Genomic DNA, 19,664 nt, shown 5'->3' on the forward strand with positions numbered 1-19,664 from the left:
ATCCAGTGTAAACTATTATTTTATCAGTGCTATATTCTCCCTATATTCGACTATTGCGATACCGCTTGGTGTGGCCTTTCTGACACAACTCTGAACCAATTAGAAGTCCACCATAGATTTATACTTAAAATTCTTTACAACAAGGATCGATGTTTTCCTTCGGATGCCCTTTATCGACTTGCACACACTTCTCCTCTCTCCGTTCGTCATAAGCACCATCTCTGTACACTGGTTCATAAAATATTTCTTCATAAAACCCCTTCACACATGATGAAGTACAATTGGTTTTCGACAAGCTCAACCCGTAACGCGCTCATCCTGCCTCTTGTTAAGTCAGCCCAGTATCTAAAGTCCCCTTTGTTTTCCGGCTACTCTCATTGGTTATCATTACCATACGGTCTGAAAACTTGTTCTTCTATTGGTCAGTTTAAAGATCTACTATCACAACTGAACTAGACGCAATAATTATCATCGAAGAACATTCTCGAATACCTGGGTGATGCACGAATTTTGATAGTGCTCACTTCCGTTAATCGTTTTTCTTTGTAATTTTCCATTCATTTTCTGCTCTAATTCATATTTGCTTTGTTTTCCTAGCTTACTATTGCCGTGGCTGGCTCAACGCCCTTGTCTCAGGGGATTCTGTCCCTGCATTAGCTATGCTTGTCACATGCTATGAGATTGTGTCTAATAATAATAATAATAATAATAATAATAATAATAATAATAATACTAATAGACCAGTTCGCGTGCAAGGCAGCAAATGCTAACCTTTCCGCTTCTGTCTCTTTTGAGCTCTGCTACATGTGATGGTTGTGGAAAAAAACACCCGAGAGAAGTGAAAGTGAAAATGCACAACCGGATAGAGGTGTGTATGATGATGGGTGTATGTAAGTACGCGCATGTATGTGCTAGTGTGCGTGCGGGGAAGTGTGCGTGCGCGTGTGGGAAACGGAGTGCAAGCACTAATAGTTACTGAGCGGCCAAAATGCAGCGGTTACTGCTGAAACGTTAAGAACGGGGTCACTGAACGGAGCGGACAAAAGGCAGCAGCTACTGATGGAATATGGCACGCCACTGATTCTTGTCAGTGGCAGTGGCGCGGACCTCTTCCAAATCCCCCACACTCTTCAACGGGATGTTCCTTTCTTGGCGGTCCTCGATGACCGTGGTGGTGAGTGTTGTCTTCAGTCTACAACAGTGGCCGGTAGCGTCTCCCTTCAGGTAGCAGGTCATAGCTCTGAAGGCAGGTGCATTGGGATCCATCCAAAGGACGTGCCCTAGCATTTGCGTTCTGCGGCGCTTTACAATTGCAGATATCGGTTCAGAGCTGCATCTCTTGTACAACGCATCATTCGTTATATGGTCTGCGTGACGAATTCCAAGAATCGTTCGTAGCTGTTTCCTGTGGAATACGTCCAGGGGTGCCAGGTTGCTCTCCGTGAGTCCCCACGTCTCACAATTGCAGAGGAGTGTGGAGATCACGAAGGCATTGTATATTCTCAGCGGGCGCTTTTCTGACACCTTCTCCTTCCGGAGCCATAGGAGAACATCCTGCCAAAGACCTGCGAGGCCTTTTCCATGCGGTTAGCAATATCATCACCCTCGCCCAAGTAGGACGCAAGCTGTTTAGATTTCTTCCATCTTTCACCTTCAGACGTTAAGTGGATCCAATCTGCCTTCGTCTCGTTTACTTTCAGAACCCAGACTCCGAGTGGGCAAAACTTCCTTGAGCCAAGATAACTTACGGGACAGGAAGTTAACAACATCAGCGTAACCGGTCTCTGGTGGGATCATGTTATCATGCTCTGGCCTTGAAGGGAAATGGTCCCGACACTCCCGCAGGGCAGCCACCAGGTAACAAACGAACAGTATCGGGCTGAGCCTATCTACCTGCGGAGTCCCGATATTGGCTTCGAAGTGATTGAATTCCTTCCTGCTGATCTTGACTGTAACAGAGGTACGATACAGCAGGTGTTGAATCATACACACCTCATCTGAACCCGCAATGCCCGCCATGACCTCCACCACCTCCGCTCGGTCAAGTGAGTCAAAAGCACGGGACATATCTAGTCCTAGTATGTGGCAGTCCCAGTCGTATCGAATTGCTTTATCTGCAAGCCATCGGATGCACCATACAACGTCACTAGTGCTGCGACCTGCCCGAAATCCAGATTGAGTGGGCCCAAGGAAGCTAGACACTTGCTTCGATATTCGGTTCAGAACAACGAGAGATATGACTTTGCGGATAGTATTGAGGAGGGTGATGGGGCGTAGGTTTGCTGTTGGTCCCTTCGGTTTGTTTGGTTTGTTTAGATGGGCAATCGAGCCACTGCTTAAAGTGGAAATATGATTGTCTCCATTCGTGATGCACGAATTGATGATTTCCGATATGACTGGAGCAAGCTGACTACAGGAGTACTTGATCAGCTCTGCCTGGATACCATCAGGACCACATGCACGACAGTTGTGAAATTTGACGGGTGCCTTTACGACTTGTGCTGATTGGATTGGATTCTGCAGTTGGTGTGGCCTGGTTTGATCAACAGGCACTGCGGTGGGACTGTGAAACAGGCGCTCAAAATGGATTGCTCCTGCTTGAATCTTTTCCGTGTCTTTGCAAAGGGTTTCACCGTCCTCTGAATGGATTACTAGCTGGGATTTCTTGCTTTTCTTCAGTACCGGTGGCAGCTGCAAACATCCTAGCGGAAGTTGGGGCGTTCTCTACCTCGGCGGCAATGTGATCTATCTTTTCACTGGCGTCTTTTCTCTGGAGTTCCCAGATTCTGTGCATCAACTGGTTTCTCTGTTTCTTGATTGCTGGATCAGTGTTGCCGGCTGCCATCTGCAACCTCAGTTCTCCCTGCTGTTTTGATAATTTTGATAAGAGTAAATCTCCACAGATCCAAATAACTGCAGTTACTATACTTGTCTCATTTGCAGTTTCTCGAGTCAAAATACTATAAACTGAACACCTTTTCCCACATGAAATCCATGGATATCAGAATGATGTGACGAAGGAAAATATAATAATGCAGAAACTAAACCCTGTGGATCCGTTTGGACTCTACAACACAGGATGAGGGGTGACCGTAGTTGATGAATCCCCTTAAAACTTACCTCTTTGGTATTTCTCATCCAAAACATCTATTATCTCTATTATCACTTAGGCTTGAAGGCTAGCGTCCCAGACACTACCCTAATATATTTGTGACTTTCCACACTTTTCTCATCTGTCTATGCAGGTACCTACACAATAATACATTTGAACGGCTTCCTCCGAATGTATTTGGCAACCTTACAAGCCTTACATGGCTGTAAGTTGAACTATAAAGCTCAGACTTGGAGTTTACTCGAAGCTGATCACTTGAACTAAGCCACCGTTCCTTGCATTGCTGTAGTGTAGGGTGATTCAGGGTTCTTCTTGGGTCCTTGAGCATGCAAATCAGGATGAATTGAGGAGAGTAAATCTCCACAGATCCAAATAACTGCAGTTACTATACCTGTCTAATTTGCAGTTTCTTTAGTCAAAAATTATAAACTGACAACCTTTTTCCTACATGAAATCCATGGATATCGGAATGATGTGACGAAGGAAAAGATAATAATGCAGAAACTAAACCCTGTGGATCCGTTTGGACTCAACAACACAGGATGAGGGGTGACCGTAGTTGATGAATTCCCTTAAAACGGATCTCTTTGTTATTTCTCCTCCAAGACATCTATTATCTCTTTTATCACATAGGCTGGAAGGCTAGTTTCCCAGACTCTACCCTAATATATTTGCGACTTTCTACACTTTTCTCATCTGTCTATGCAGGTACCTAGAAGGTAATGAACTTGTAATGCTTCCTCCAAATGTATTTGGCAACCTTACAAACCTTGAAATCCTGTAAGTTGAACTATAAAGCTCAGACTTGGAGTTTACTCGAAACTCATCACTTGAACTAAGCCACCGCTCCTGGCATTGCTGTAGTGTAGGAAGATTTAGGGTTCTCCTTGGGTCCTTGAGCATGCACATCAGGATGAAGTGAGAAGAGTAAATCTCCGCAGATCCAATTGACTGCATTTGCTATGTTAGCTCCAGGCTAAACGAAGTCCCCTCACTCTTCCAGAACACAGGGTGTTGAATATGGAAAAAGTATTTGACAAGAGATTAGACAAGAACGAAGGAGAACATGACAGCATAAACACAACTCGAGACTAGAGGACCACTGGAGCATGCGCTTTTCTATGCATGGGTGGCTCTCATTGCCGAGGGGAACGAGCGGGAAATACGAATAGTGAATATGTACAAGTCTTAGCATAAATACACCTATTTTACTGTGCCCCCTAGCAAAAATTCACGTCCACGGGAATGAACTAAATACCTAGGAAACAAACAAAAGAACACAAACCAAATAATAAAATTAGTCCAGAACATAGTCAGCTAGTCGAGCAGGTGCAGTGCGAACACGGCCAGAACGACGAGGAAAAGGAGAAAAAGTACTAACTGGACCAGAAGAAGGCGGCTGGAGCGGCGGATCATCATCAGATTATGTCAGCAGGTCAGGACGAGAAGCAGTAACGGCGGGCGGTTGACAGTCGGGAGGACGGGAAACAGCTTCAGGCGGATGAACAAACTTGCCACTGGCAGCATCATACCTGATGTAACACTTAGACAGAGCAGGATCAGCATACAGAGCAAGAAGACTCCGAGGTTTGAAACAATCCGGCGACGGTCCAGCAGCAGAGGCAATAGGAGGACGACCAAGAACGGCCGGAGGAACAGTCCCAGCAGCGGGAGGAACATCAGCAGCAAGTGGCACTTCGGCAGCAGCTGACAGGGGAACATCATGGGCAACAGGCGGCGGACTCAGCGGAGGATACGGCCCATCTGTCACCACCTGGGACATGGCATCGGCATTCCTTTTGTGGGATCCAGGGCAGTGCACAACAGCAACTCGAACTCCGCCAAGGCCTCTATCCATCGAGCTTTCCGACCACAGCTCTCCTTGGTTGCGCGCAACGCAGCTAACGCAGAAATATCTGTCCACGCAGTGAACTCGCGACCAAGCAGATAATGTCTGAAGTGGTTAGCAAAGAAGACAAGGGCCAGCGCTTCGCGATCACTGGCGTCATAGTTACGCTCCGCTTTCGTCATTATTCGGCCACCAAACGCAATGGGGCGTTCCACCTTGTCCTGTACCTGGCTGAGGACACCACCAATGGACACGTTAGAGGCATCTGTGTCCAGAAGGAAGGGACCGGCATCTTAGTATTATTATTATTCTTTCTTTTTTACTCTCTTTCTCACTCCTGTGTGCAGCCACACCATACGTGCTCCCACCCCTAACACACCTCAGTCACATGCACACCCACGTACACACGCACACAGCAACAACAAACAGCCTCTGCGGGGACAGCAGCAACAGCAAGCAAGTGTATTGTCAACTCACGGCGACAATAGTAAACAGCTTTAAAAAAAAAAAAAAAAAAAAAAAAGCAACTCATCTAGATCATCGAAATTAGTGCAGTCTGCAATCTGAGCACACCGCCAGCGGTGTGCTACGGAAATATCCAAACGACTCAGCAAAATAACCGTTCACTAGGGCGGGCGGGCATGGGCACTACACTTGCAAAGCAAGAAGAAAAAGAATGCCGCAGCCGGAGCGCATGCTCCTAATATCTCGCATTTGCGAGCAGCAAATGTTACGTCATGCAAAAGAAAGACAAAAAAGAACTACATTTCTCGTTTCTTTCCTACGTCAGCCAACGAGAAATGAGGCATTTCTTTTTTACTCTCTTTCTCACTCCTGTGTGCAGCCACACCATACGTGCTCCCACCCCTAACACACCTCAGTCACATGCACACCCACGTACACACGCACACAGCAACAACAAACAGCCTCTGCGGGGACAGCAGCAACAGCAAGAGCAGCAAAGCATAGCTAATGGATGGCCAGTGCCCTTGACACTGAGAGCATTGCTGAGAGTGACTCCTTGAAGTACATCCGCATGGATGTTTCGCTTCTCCAGCCGCCCTGACGCTGGATCAGTCTATCCGGGACTCCTGCTGCCGCGGCCACCGATGCTCCCCCAGAACGCAGGCTATGCAGCCCAAATGCGCTTGGGTTGAAGTTCGCTTGGCACAGCGCGTCCTGGATCAGCTCTCGGGCACGGCTGTAAGACATCTGGTCCCGGACAACTTGACTAGCGTTTCCTTGCCGAATACAGCCGAACAACTTCTGGTGGCCTTCGTAGCCACCTCTAGACAGCAGTCGCTCTGTTAGAGCCACTGGGCATACTGCTCCATGCCATCTTGACAGCAGCACCCAGTTACCTTGGCGCAGTTGATCATTTTTTCTCACTTCGAGAAATAGTGCCATGTAATCTTCCTTGATTTCGATCTCGTCGACGTATATATTTGACAAGTCGTTCCACCGCAAGAGCCCTGCGAAGCCAACGGTCATCAGAGTCGCTGTCTGCAAGTTCTGCAGTGATTCATTGCGCAAGAGCCTGGTAGCAACTTGGTTTAGCATCTGCTTCGTCATCGGCCTCTTCCGGTTCTTCGGCGCCGCCAGCAGTCGTTTGGCGGCCTGGACTAGGTTCCGAACCTGTGCGTTGTCTGTGGGGTCCGGTAGGCCTCGCACCTTGTGCGACCAGGCCAACGCGCAAATAGCGGATGTTATTGGTGACGCTGTCCGTGCCTCCTGGAGCAGCTTCACGACATACAAACATATGTGCCAAGACTCGGCTGGTACGCTCGGGATCTCTTGACTGCTAGCCCACTCTTGCCAGCGCTGAAATGTCGACAAATACTTGGTCACTGTTCCCGGTGCCCTACTCGCCAACATGACTTCTGGAATCTTCCTGGATAGGTTCATGAGCTCCTGGGTTGGCTCCACTTGAACCGCCCTCAGCTCTAGGCATGAACACAAGATCATAACGCGAGGCGCCTGTCAACAGAGTCATCAGCATTAGCGTCGGCTTCAGCATCTGCAGCAGCTATCAGCATCACTTGAAGAGCATTATACAACGGCATCAGCAGCAGCGTCTGCCAGCCCTGTGGGCTACAACATCGTCATCGGCATCACCAGCAGCAGCATCCATCCGCCCTGCGGATTATGACATTGTCAGCAGCATCTGCCTCCTGCCCTGCAGGCAATGGTGTTCCCTGAACACCAACATAGGACAATGCCTCGTGCACCGTGCACTCACATGTGCTCGCGCCACAAAACCACAGCAATCGTGTCAGTACGCAAATCAGCAACAGTTATTCTTCATGCACACTCTTAAAGCCAGCATTTCTGAATAATATTGCTTGCCCCCCAGCAAGTTGTAAGGGCAGGTACCTTCCAGAAATGTGTTTTCATCATGGGGTAGCACCAAAACTCCTTTTACAAATGGTTTCCAGCTTTGCCTCCCATGTAATTTTGGCCACCAATCCGCTGACACCCACTTAGGCACAACCAGTGTGCCATGGCCGCAGCACATTTTTAACATACTCAAAACTCTGGGTATTAGGTGGAACGGAGGTGTAAGCCACACCGTTTCCATTGACCAATCAACCGTAAAGGCATCGATCGCATAACATCCCGGATTCCACCACCTTGAACAGAAACGCTTTAACTGTTTCGTCCTCAGACTCGCAAAGCAATCTAGCGAATGGGGACCCCACAAACGCTCGATTTGTTCAAAAACAGCCGGGTTTAGCCGCCAATCATCTGTGTCAACTATTTTCGAATAGTAGTCCGCCAATTCATTTTGTTCTCTGGGAACCCATTCGGCAATCAGGCGGATTCCGTGTTTCATGCACACCTGGAGGATTCGCATGGCCTCCCTTTGCAAATGCTCCCTTCTGCTGCCCACCTGGATAATGTGCACAGCTGCCTGGTTATCGCTTCTGTGAATGCAGATACCTCCTTCTAGTTTGTGTGCTAATGATTCAAGCACCAACGCGATTGCTCTCAATTCTCTCCACGTGGAGCTTCTTCGGTCATTCAAAATCTCATTGGACCACTCTCCTCTGGCTACCTCGACTGCACTGCCGTCTACTAAAAATCCGCCCCAGCCAGAGTCGCTCGCATCGGACCAGGTCAGGACCGTTGCCTTTGGGCAGTTTTTCCAAAATGGTTGGCCGTGCCAGTCTTCAAAAACCGTGCTCCAAAATTCCAAATCGCACCTTGCCGCATCCGGCCATTTCACTGGGGCGTACCAAGAACTCCTAGACAATATCATGCTGTAGAATGCCCTGGTACGCAGACGGCAAATTGGCCCGAGCGCAAGCGACATAGACAACAGGAAGCCGGCTAGCCTCGCCACTTCCCTCGCGGGTGGCGCTGCTAGACCGCTCAGCCGTGCTAGGCACTCTTTAAGCCTCGCCACTCTGCGCTCTGTCGCAAAAATTCGACCCTCTTTGAGGTCAATGCGCATGCCTAGCATTTCGACCGTTTGTGATGGCTCCCACTGGGATTTTTGTTCATTGGGCACAAACCCAGCTCTCAAGAGGTCAGCTTTCATCTGTTTTGCCACCACCTTTGCCCCTTCGACAGTAGAGTGCCCACCAGACCCGTCGTCCATGTAGAGCTGACATCTTATGCCCAACTCCCTCCAACGCCGCAGATGAGTTTTACCACTAATGACGTACATAAACGTCATTTAAGATGACCCCCTTCCACTAATGACGAATATATATTCGTCTATATATGTAGACGAAATGTAGGGTGAAGTGGTCCCGTCCACAGCAAAGAGGGCTCAACAGCGCTGAGGTGCACTGGAGCTAGTACACAATGGAAGCGGTCCTCACCAAGAAAACACAATCCGTTGCTACTCCGAGTTTCTTGAGTTTTTCAATCGTCAGGAAACTTTACTAACTAAAGCAGGTCTGTCAGGTCCACTAAAGATATACACAACCATTGTTGTGTCAATGATGAACGTCAAATATAGCACCATAATGGCCTTGCACCCCCTGACGCCAGGCATGCGCTAGTGAACTCCAGATTCACGCACTCCATTCAGGGCTTGTTACAGTAATGGACAATTGATATAAATTTTTACACTGCCTACACCTAGCAGCACCTCTTCACGCTTCACTCTTCACGCTTTCTTTTTGTGCGCCTTGCTGTGTGGTTGTGTATGTCTTTAGTGGACCTGACAGCCCTGCTTTAGTTAGTAAAGTGGCCTGGCGATTGAAAAACTCAAGAAACTCGGAATAGCAACGGATTGTGTTTTCTTGGTGAGGACCGCTTCCAATAGGTATGTATCTATTATTGCACGATTAAAGAGGTCAATATAATTATGAAATATAGAATGAGTAAAAGACCGAGGGCCCCCGAGGTCTTTTACGAGGTCTAAATCTCATATATTGACCGATTATGAGAGCAATAATAGATTTATCACGACAAAGCATACCTTAACTGAAGTGCTACGAGGCACCGCTAGAATGGACAATAGTTGACAGCAGTGCAATCATTCACAACAAAGCTAATACAGCTGATCGCTTGTCACACTCAGATCTGCGATAATCCTCTTGCTGAGCTAACAGCAGTACTGGGAGAACACATGGATGTTTGCACACTAGCACAAAGAAGCGAGTCATTCTCCTTCTGCCGAAAGGCTACAATACCCAAGGTCTTCTTCGCGCTGTTCTCACACAATGCCAAGACGAGTCAATACCCAAGGTCCTCTTCGGGCTGTTCTCACACAATACCAAGACGCGTTGGAGCACGATCTACCTGAGAAGACACACAGATCGCACAAGATAAGGCAGCATTTTAAGTTTTTAACGACGGTAGGAATAATGTATGAAACACATAAAGTAATTCAAAGGAAAAAGTGCTCCGCTCTTTATTATACTACACTTTTCCAATGTTATACAGATAATACACTGAATTCCATAGAAGTGGATTTGGTTGTCCCTATCGGGATAATTGCAGTGGGTGCTGCTTCACTTGAACCATATTTTGGTTCCAGTGACGCAGCACTCACTGCAACAATTTGCAGAAAAATTTCTCAATCGCATCGTCGCGCATCGCGTCGCAGAAGTGATATCATGCATCGCGCTTTAGAAAGTTGGCATGGCTGGGCATCACTGCCGGTAGTTCTGCCAAGAGGACGTAACCCGGATTATTAACCCCTGGTGGATTGGTTACACACAGATTCACAGCAGGTACGAGGCCGTGTCTGCATGCGATACACCATGCACACAAGCCTTCATAAGGCTCCTATGAGAAAAAGCGCGCTTTCAATCTAGAAACCACAGCAGATCGTTGACGCACTGCCCCAGCCGGTACCCCAGTTTGTCGCTACGTAATGTGGGCAGCAAGCCCCTTCAGACCCCTCGTGCAAAGTTGCATGCTCGTGGGGTTATGGATTTTTGGTTCAGCCACCAAAATATGAATGCAGTGGAGCTGCGTCAGCGGTGTACATGAAACGAGACAGCATTCGGTTCGTTTCAATTGATAATATCGACAAAGAATACTATTACATTATTACAATGACACCAAGAGAAGCTTTCATGGAAATAAAGGCCGGCATGTCCATCCGCAGCCATGCAGCAGCAACGAGGGTACATCTCAAGAGAATACAACTACAAGTCCATACCCACTAAAATGTCATGCAAATTTTACAATATACAGAGTATAAAGAAATACAAATTTCGCACTTTCGGATTCCTCAACACTACCATCCTAAGCACAGGCACACTAAACGGGAAGAGAACACATTTATTTAGGACATCGTATTCCTTTGGACGCTTCTTTCTTATTGTTGTGCTATGTTCAACAAGGCAACACTTGGGCTCGTAAAAATACTAAAAAAACAATTTTGAGATTCCACTTAGTGCCATCGGTTATTCCAGGCAGCAATGCTCAAACCATTATCATTTCACTACACAACAATATGTACTTACTAAAGCCTAGTTCACATTCGACGCAACGCCGACGGTATGGGACGTAAGGGCTTGTCGGGAGGGCTGGGGTGAGCTGTAAAATCCTGTTCGATTCGTACGACATGACATACAGCAGTCCTTGCGACGTTCAACGTCGAACGGCGTGAGTCATAAGGCACGGTCCGTGACGGGGTGACTTTCGGACCTAATTTCTCGTTTTTCGAGACTTCTTTTCAATTATTTCTCCTTGAAAGAAGCGGAATCAAGTTCACAATACCAGTTTTTCATGAAGATCAAAAAATTAGCCCTGAAAGTTGTGGCATTCAAATGATAGCCCCAGGAAATGATAGAATAGTTCGTCTGTCAGGCTTCTGAACTATCCCTAAATACAATAAGGGACATGAGATCTTATGTTGCTAAAATTCAACTCAAGTCGTGCTTGCAATTCTGTGAGTTATCATGGAAAGCGCAGTGTTCGAAATGCTAAAAATATCCAAGTACGAATCGGGAGTATTCGGCGCACGACGCCGTCTCCTGTTCACACTCGAATTGCAGGCGTTTTGTACGCTTGCGTCCCCGTCTACGCCCGTCTACGGTATGAAAAGTTGGATTGATCCAACTCTTCCCGTCGCTTCCCGATCTGTACGGTAGTACGGTTGCGTTCCCGTTCCTGGTGTTCACATTGGACGCCGTCAGACCGTCCCGTCGCTTCCCGTCGATCCTTACGTTGTGTCCCGTCGTGACCCGTCGAACGTGAACTAGGCTTAAGATCCGCCATGAGAGCTTAGTGTCTGCGGCTCTTGAAAAGCGCAGCTCGTCTACTTCTCGATGCCAGTCGGCAAAACGAGCAAATCGGGGAGAGCAGTTTCTTCCATAAATAAAGGCCAAGATGGCGTTTGCGATTCAAATTTTCTACTCCGCGTCAAAGCAAGACATTGAACTCATTATCTTCCATTGCTGCAAAGGCAAAGAAGCGAAGACAGGCCATGGGAAAGGCCAAAACAATTGCCAAATTTCACCGCCAACTGCCATTGTCGTCATCATCTTCACCAACACAGTTTTGTGCAGTCTTTTTCCAGCGGGATCGGACCGAAGAAAATGAAAACGGCCCACTCAGTGGCCTGGCGCACGGACTGCGTCCTAAAAACGGCTACTGAATTCCAACTACCAGTGAAAAAACAGTCATTTTCTACAAAGGACAAAAATAGCAGAAGGCACCGGCTAGCCAGAAAGGCATACGGGAAAAATGTGGAATACTACCTTACTGCGCAGTAGAGCGCAGAAGAACCGCGCGCGGGTACGTGACATAAATGAAGCATGAGCAGCAGGGAGTAGTACAATACCGGGAGATGACACGAGCACACATCCGGGATTACGAGCTTTGCCTCACAAAAAAATACAAACCGCGCGAAAATTCAAATTTTTGCTCTTTTGACAGCGCTGAGTAACCTTCAAATAGTGACGAGAAGACCAGACGTATCCCTTCGTGACAAGCTGCCACTTGTCCTTTTCAGCTCGAGCCTTTTTTGGGAGCTACTCCGGTACATCGTCCACACTGCTGCCAAGCCTGGACTCCCCAGAATGGATGGAAGTGACGAATATGGAGGAAGCCATCCTAGGTAAGTAACGTGATGGAATTTTCTCATCTTGACATGGTGTAACACGAACCTGAATTTCTCATTTGGACCCACTCGGACACCTCACCAAGTTGGGATATTTCGAAACTATACCTATTTGTCTACCATTCTACTTCATCTCAACGTGTTAGCTCCTGTAACACTTTGGAAAACTCATTCCGAAAATTTCGAAACTTATTTAGTTGTATAGATTTGAACATAATGTTCAAGATCACTTGTTTTCAGCACTGAATGAGGCCAGGGCTGGTTGCATTGTTGCTTTTTTAACTCCCAGAACTCGTGGACAGAAGAGGAAGAGCGACGACTTGGGTGTGGCTGCGAAGTCTGCCTGCCCAACGCCAATTGCAATTACACCCACACACATACACACACTATCTTGTACTTGTACACCACACACGCGCGCACGTGCGCCTACATAAAACTATTCGTCTTTATCCTTTTGTGTTTGACATGATCACCTTTTGTACTACTCCCTGGTGATTATTTGCATAACAAGAATGGCACAGGGATGACCTGTGGCATTGTACGCTGTACACGATTCCACGGTGCCATAAAAGTAACATTGGTTATAATCATGGATTATGCCTTGGTACGGTACGGAGGGCCTGTTTTCAGCCAATCAGCTCTCATCTAGCCATGGTTATATAAATCCCGGTGCACGGTACCTACGTTAGGGCACTGCCGCCGTACAAGTTCACTGTCTGAAAGGCAGTGAACTTGTACGGCGGCAGTACTCCAGCGCGCGAACCATTCACAACAGACACCACATGCACGTGTACTCCACACAGAAAGGCACACTGACGAGGAACAGTACACAATGGAAAAGAAGAATGACCTGGAATTCGTCTACAGAGTAGTCTATTATACTGAATCTGAGGATAAAGAACGTCGAATAACCACGAAATATCCCAAATGGGTCGGCAATGTACATTGTACTTCAAAGAGTTGAAGATCATCAACAGACTGTCTCCTTCGTAACTAAGTTTATAATACAGAGTAAACTTCAATCCGCAAAATGCTGGATGGCGTGTTTGGCGAAACTGGCACTTCGCCAGGTTGAGGGTAACATTGTGGGCACGTAGGCGTTGCAGGCAGGCGTGCAGGCGCTCATCGTTGACTTGGGCCGTCTCGCCGTAGATGAATATATTGTCGTGCACGCTGCGAACACCTGGGAGACCCGCGAGGACACGGTCCATGGTCCGCTGGAGGATCTCAGACGCTGAAGCCAACCCCATGGCGAGTCGCTTGCACCGCATTAGGTCGAGGGGCGTGTGGAACACGGTGAAAAGACGGGATGAATCGGCCAGTGAGATCTGGTGGAAGGCCTTGTTCATATCCAACTCGGTGAACACGGTGGCCCCTGGCATGTCGGAAGTAATCTCCTCGAGCGTGGGGATGGGATGGCGTTCCTGTGCCGCAACGGCGTTGACATCACGGAAATCCTGCGTGAGACGCACTTTGCCCTTGCGCTTCGGCACGACCACCATTCGGGCAACCCATGGGGTGGGGCCAGTGGCAGGCTCGATGACATCCAATGCGAGCTGCTCATGGAGCTCAGCGAGTGCGTCCTCCTGGAGGTGGACAGCCACTTTGGATGGTGCGTGAGCGACAGGGCGGGCGTTGCCATCTACGTAGATATGGGCTTCTACGTCGTTGATGCAGCCGAGGCCCTGGAAGCGGTCGTGGTACTCAGCAAGGTCGTCTGGCAGTTGCGGACTTTCGATGCTGTGGACCAGCTGGATGAGGCCAAAACGCATGGCGGTCTCGCGGCCAACGATAGCAGCGGTACGTGGTGCGTGTGCGACAACGAGGAATGTTGCCGTCGAACTCATGGTAGCGGAGGAAACACAGAGAGTGATGCTACCCAGAAGAGGAAGAGGTGAAGTTGAGCCGTAAGCAAAGATTTGCACATCCGTTTTCTGAAGTGCTGCACCAGGGGCAACCTTTGCCAGGTCATCAGTATTGATGATATTGTGACTGGCACCACTATCCACCAAGACAGTCAGGGGTACGCCGTTGACGTGCACGGTGCGCCGGGCATCCTCACGGCAGGGTGCCGTAGATGGGCGAGGCGGAGAGTCGGTAGAAAACAGCTCTGCGCCGATCTCTAAAGAATGAATGGCATGGTAGCCGCTGTTGACAGCGTGCTGGTCAGAGTGTTGGTGGGGACGGCGTTCCCTGAACGTGCGGGCCTGGATGGCGGAGTCCGAGGCGCGGCATGCCGCAGCGAAATGGTTTGGCTTGCCACAGCGGCTACAGAACTGGCCCTTGGCAGCGTCACATGTGGCATGGCCTGGCTTTCCACACCGGTAGCAGGTCAGACCGGATGAGGTAGGCTGTGGATACTGGGCTTGGGGCTGGCGTGCAGCTGCGTAGCCGTGGCTCTGTGACCCCGAGAGGGCATCCACATGGGCAGGCTGGGGTGCTGCTGACGCCAGGGAAGCGACGTGGGCGTCCTGCTGTGAAGCCACTGAAGAGCCCAGAGAGGCGTCCTTGATGGCGAGTACATGGGTGATGCTGGCCTCATACGCGCGGGCTGCTTTCAGAGCTTTGTCGGAGTCGAGGCCATCGACCTCCAGCAGTTTTCGCCGAAGGGCGTCGGACTTGCAGCCGATAATCAGCTGGTCCAAGACAGCCAATTTCTCCGCGGCCGTATCCGGGAAGCCGCTGCCTTTCACGTGGTCGCCCAAACGACAACAAAAACCCTCCATAGTCTCGTTCGGCTGTTGACGAAGCTGACGGAAATTGAACCTGAGGAGCGTTTTGTTTTGGTGTTTATCGAACTCGTCCTGCAATGCTTTGGCGAGGTCGTCGAATGTTGTCCCTGTGTTGCTGAGAGTGGGCACGAGTTGCTGGATGTCGTCTCCTCCCAGGTACTGGAGTAGCCCACGCTGTTGGTCGTCATCGCCAATTTTGGACGCAGCAAGATAAAGTTTGAAACTCCGTGTCCAGGCGGGCCAGCGCGTGGCGGCATCGTAGAGGGAGACATAAATAGGAAAAGGTCCAGGGGGCGGAGTGGCGGGTGGTCGGTCACCCATGATCGCCGCGGAGGAACGAAATAGCTCGCAGCGCCAATGTAGTATTGTTTCTTCGTCAGTCCAAAACAACAAGAGTCCAGAGTCAAACCATGCACAGCAACTAAAAGCCGCCAAGTCCGTTTCACGTGAGCCCGGGAAACGGCACATGCTACATGCATAACATCACGATGTACTACTACTACTACATGCATCATGAATGTCTGGAGTGGCCAAGGAATGCCACACCGCGTAGGAACACGTGAACACTACAGGGTCCATGGACTAGAACACAATAACTTGTTTAGAAAACTGCCATAAAGCAGTTTTTATTGCTATAATGAATGTGTTTCATGAGGAAATCTCGTGCTAACTGTCGTGACATTCAAGTGTACGAGTTTAGTGTGTAAGGGCCGGGTTCCACTGCGGCTCCGCTGCTCCGCTGCTCGTCTTTCGCGGCTTGAAACGTCATCATTACCATAGTGACCGTGGCTCGAGCTGGAGCAGCAAGACCTAGGCTCACCGCGAGCTTTTGCTACGATTCTTGACCAAAAACTGCGAGCCGCGGTCGCGGCTCGACCTGTTTCCCGTACTTTGCATTGTTTTGTACGCCAGAATTCAAATTTTAATTCGTTGCTCAGGCCAGAACACGAGGATTTTTGGATTTCGCGCGCGCAGGGCGGTGAAACGTCATCAAAAAGTGTGGACCACGACCGCGGTACCGCAAATGGCGAGTGTCAGTGGAACCGCGCTACTCCGCTGCATGCAGCCAAGTGCTGCGGAGCAGCGGAGCCGCGGAGCCGCAGTGGAACCCGGCCCTTATACTCGGTACGTACTGAGCTCTGTAACTTTCTTTTGTCTCCATATACTGCATGCTTTACGTTACGCGCATATCAGTTTGACCCTGAGTTCATGTCTGCTATCCCATGTCTCCTCGATTTCTGTTTGCTTCACTTGGCACCCGGTTACGGTGTAGCGCTGCCCGTCAGCTTTAGCTGTAGCAAAAATCGTACTTTAGTCCTGCTCATGCTTCATTTATGTCACGTACCCGCGCGCGCGGTTCTTCTGCGCTCTACTGCGCAGTACGGTAGTATTCCACATTTTCCCGTATCCCTTTCTGGCTGGCCGGTGCCTTCTGCAATTTTTGTCCTTTGGAGAAAATGACTGTTTTTTTCACTAGTAGTTGGAATTCAGTAGTCGTTTTTAGGACGCTCTTAGATTATGGTTTGGAACAAAAAAAAACGTACTTGGTCCTACTTAATAAATTGTGTCCCAGACTCTACCCACATATTTTCGACTTTCTGCACTTTCCTCATCTGTCTATGCAGGTACCTACACAATAATGAAATTGAACGGCTTCCTCCGAATGTATTTGGCAACCTTACAAACCTTGAATTCCTGTACGTTGAACTACAAGGCTCAGACTTGAGTTTACTCGAAACCTTTTTCCTACATGAAATCCATGGATATCGGAATGATGTGACGAAGGAAAAGATAATAATGCAGAAACTAAACCCTGTGGATCCGTTTGGACTCTACAACAAAGAATGAGGGTTGACTGTAGTTGATGAATCCCCTTAAAACGGATACCCAATACGCATGCGTTGCTCTCAAGGAAAATCCCCTGCATGCACAGAAGTGACAAGCAAAAATTTTGAGTCGATCGGCGGCAGGTGAAATTTAAAATTTCCAGCTGTTCACACAGTCGGCGCTCAGTGATACATTGGCCTATCACGAAGATCGTTGCATAAGGCCGTTATCACACTGTGTTTGTTTGAGGCGCGTTTGCGTTTGCGTTTGAGACTGGAAAACGCAAGATGTGATATCATACTTTATCACATGGCACGTGATTGTTGCCCATACTCCGGCGAATAAGCACCTTGGGCCGTGGGCAACAATATGCGATATTGCCCGCAAAAAAATAGTTTATTTGCACGGAAAAATTGGTTTATTTCAGTGATCGCGTACGCGTGACTACGCGTATATACGACGACTATGTAGATTGTACGACTCTACGACGAGTCGCAGTGTAGCATTGAGACGAAGATGGAATTCTTTTTGGAGATGGACGTCCCGGCAATGGACATGGCGTCGGACGTCTGCCGTGTGGTGCTTGCAGGGATCATTTGTTCAGTCATGTTGGCAGCCTGACCGTCGGTAAGCTTGTGGATAAGATTCAGTTCTGCTCGATGTGGTACTGTGATCACAAACAATTATTTGAAATACCACAAATTCAACTCAGCATCGAGCGTTTCAGATCCTCGCAAAGTCACTGCTTGTGTGTGGTCTTTATGTGCCACGCAGAACTCTTACCAGGCTCATCTGTCCTCTGCCTTCACCTTTGCTTGAACAACAAACACAACAATTCAGGAATGTTTTTCAATGAAAAATACAGCTATCTGGAGCTGAAAAAAAGAAGAAACGTCCTCAGAATTACACACCAGGCCAGGGAGTCGTCAAATACTTGCAGTACTGTATTTGACAACTTCCTGATACACATGTCAAAATGGAGAGACTCTTTGTGGTAGCACTCTTAATTTTTTAACTGAAATTATGATTCTGCTGTGTTTTATTGTGGTTGCCATGTCTATTGCTATGACGATGCCGAGCCGGCACTTTTTTCTCTCTCCGTCTTTCAGTACTGCATACTCTCTGATGGCCTGTAGCGGACTTTTTGTTAGGGTGTAGGAGAAATATGTTCATTTTGCCTGTTTTGATAATGATAGCACATCAATATACATTGTGGTCATAATGTGTTGGCATTTGGGCTAATTTCAACAGCAGCCCAATGGTGTGCTCTGTGGGCCATGTGATAAATTTGTTATCGCATGGTTGCTACGTGCTTTATGGCATATTTATTGCCCCTCGAGGTTAGCCCTAGGGGCAATAATATGCCATAAGGCCCTTGCAACCATGCGATAACATAATACATACATGTGATTTTCAGCGTTTGCGTCAAAACTGTAGGCGCTGGAAATACAAAAATGTGGGGAATTACCGGAATCGATCTCCACTCCTCGATCCAGGTACAGGTGGCCGTGGATGTTGAATTTATTTTCCTGAGATCGAGAAGTGTTCCGTTCCTGCTCCTATGTCCTTTGTCAGTGGTGCTGGGAGAATTAGAGTCGATAGGAAGACTGCAGCCGTTCCGTTGCGTTGCCTGTGTTGGGGTGGCAGTTCCATTGTCGAGGCAAATCGTCCAGCTAGGCTAGCCACCGCCAACTAGTCAGCGCAACCTCCGCCAGTGCCCACATAACAGCTCTAAGCCCGCGTTGACGGAGCTCCGAGTGTTGAATTGTGACTAGCAGCTGAACAGCTGCTAGTCACGACTCAAAACTGGCCGTCCGTGCTCTCTCATCCCTCGCCCCATTCCCTCTTTCACTAAATTTGATGAAAACGGTTCACTCTCCCGAAGGAGAAACGCTACTTCAAACAAGCGATGTTGATCGTCAACGTGGCAGCCATCGAGGTGCGCCAGGAGTACATTACTGTAGCAGAAGTACCCTAGCCGGCCTCAACAACGAGATGGAAACGAAGAATTGAAAAGCACACATGTGAATCACTTGAAAACACTGTCTTAATTAAATACAAAGCAGGAAGTGCTGCGATCAAGAAAGTCCTATCTGCGTTTACGCGTTTCGGTTTTGACCACCCCCCCTCCCCCCCCCCTCTGGTTTGCGTCTGCGGCTGCGGCTGTGCGTCTGGAAACCAACGCTCTCGCGATAAAGTCAGGTGATGACATTTCCTAGTCGACCGTCAAAAACCGAAGAAAACACAGACGCAAACGCGACTTTTCAATGCAGTGTGATAAGGGTCTTAGTGGAAAGCTGAGTCCAATACCTTTCCGATGATACATCATTTGTGAGAATCCCTTGCCGTTTGAGTGAGTTACCAAAGTTTGAACATGCGCGAAGTGACGAGCAAGAGGTCTGAGGCTGCGTTTACACGACAACGCTGGGGGCGAAAACGCAATGAAATCCTTTCGAATCCATAGTTCATTTACATGGTATGCGGAGCAAAACGTAAAAGTTGTGCACCAAAACGGAAGAAAACAAAAAACGCTGGCCAAGGTGAAAGAATTTGAAAACGGAAATGTTCTGCCGGATAAATTTGGGTGTGTGAACAGTCGAAACAGTGTGCCAG

The 19,664-nt window shown here is 48.4% G+C and overlaps 3 protein-coding genes across 3 annotated transcripts; all 3 read right to left on the reverse strand.

Annotated features, from left to right (window-relative positions):
- Positions 1-4,535: 4,535 nt before the first annotated feature.
- On the reverse strand, positions 4,536-4,895 carry LOC135827226 (uncharacterized). Its single transcript, XM_065339755.1, has one exon. The coding sequence runs from the start codon at positions 4,893-4,895 to the stop codon at positions 4,536-4,538; it is 360 nt and encodes a 119-aa protein (XP_065195827.1).
- Positions 4,896-5,930: 1,035 nt separating this feature from the next.
- LOC135827228 (uncharacterized) lies at positions 5,931-6,926 on the reverse strand. Its single transcript, XM_065339756.1, has one exon. The coding sequence runs from the start codon at positions 6,924-6,926 to the stop codon at positions 5,931-5,933; it is 996 nt and encodes a 331-aa protein (XP_065195828.1).
- A 2,754-nt stretch (positions 6,927-9,680) lies between these two features.
- LOC135827229 (uncharacterized) lies at positions 9,681-15,545 on the reverse strand. Its single transcript, XM_065339757.1, has 2 exons — positions 13,437-15,545; positions 9,681-9,716 (listed from the first exon to the last, which is right to left on the reverse strand). The coding sequence occupies exons 1-2, from the start codon at positions 15,543-15,545 to the stop codon at positions 9,681-9,683; spliced, it is 2,145 nt and encodes a 714-aa protein (XP_065195829.1).
- Between the last annotated feature and the right edge of the window lie 4,119 nt (positions 15,546-19,664).

Source organism: Sycon ciliatum, chromosome 11, assembly GCF_964019385.1.
Source record: "Sycon ciliatum chromosome 11, ocSycCili1.1, whole genome shotgun sequence".
NCBI lineage: Eukaryota > Metazoa > Porifera > Calcarea > Leucosolenida > Sycettidae > Sycon > Sycon ciliatum.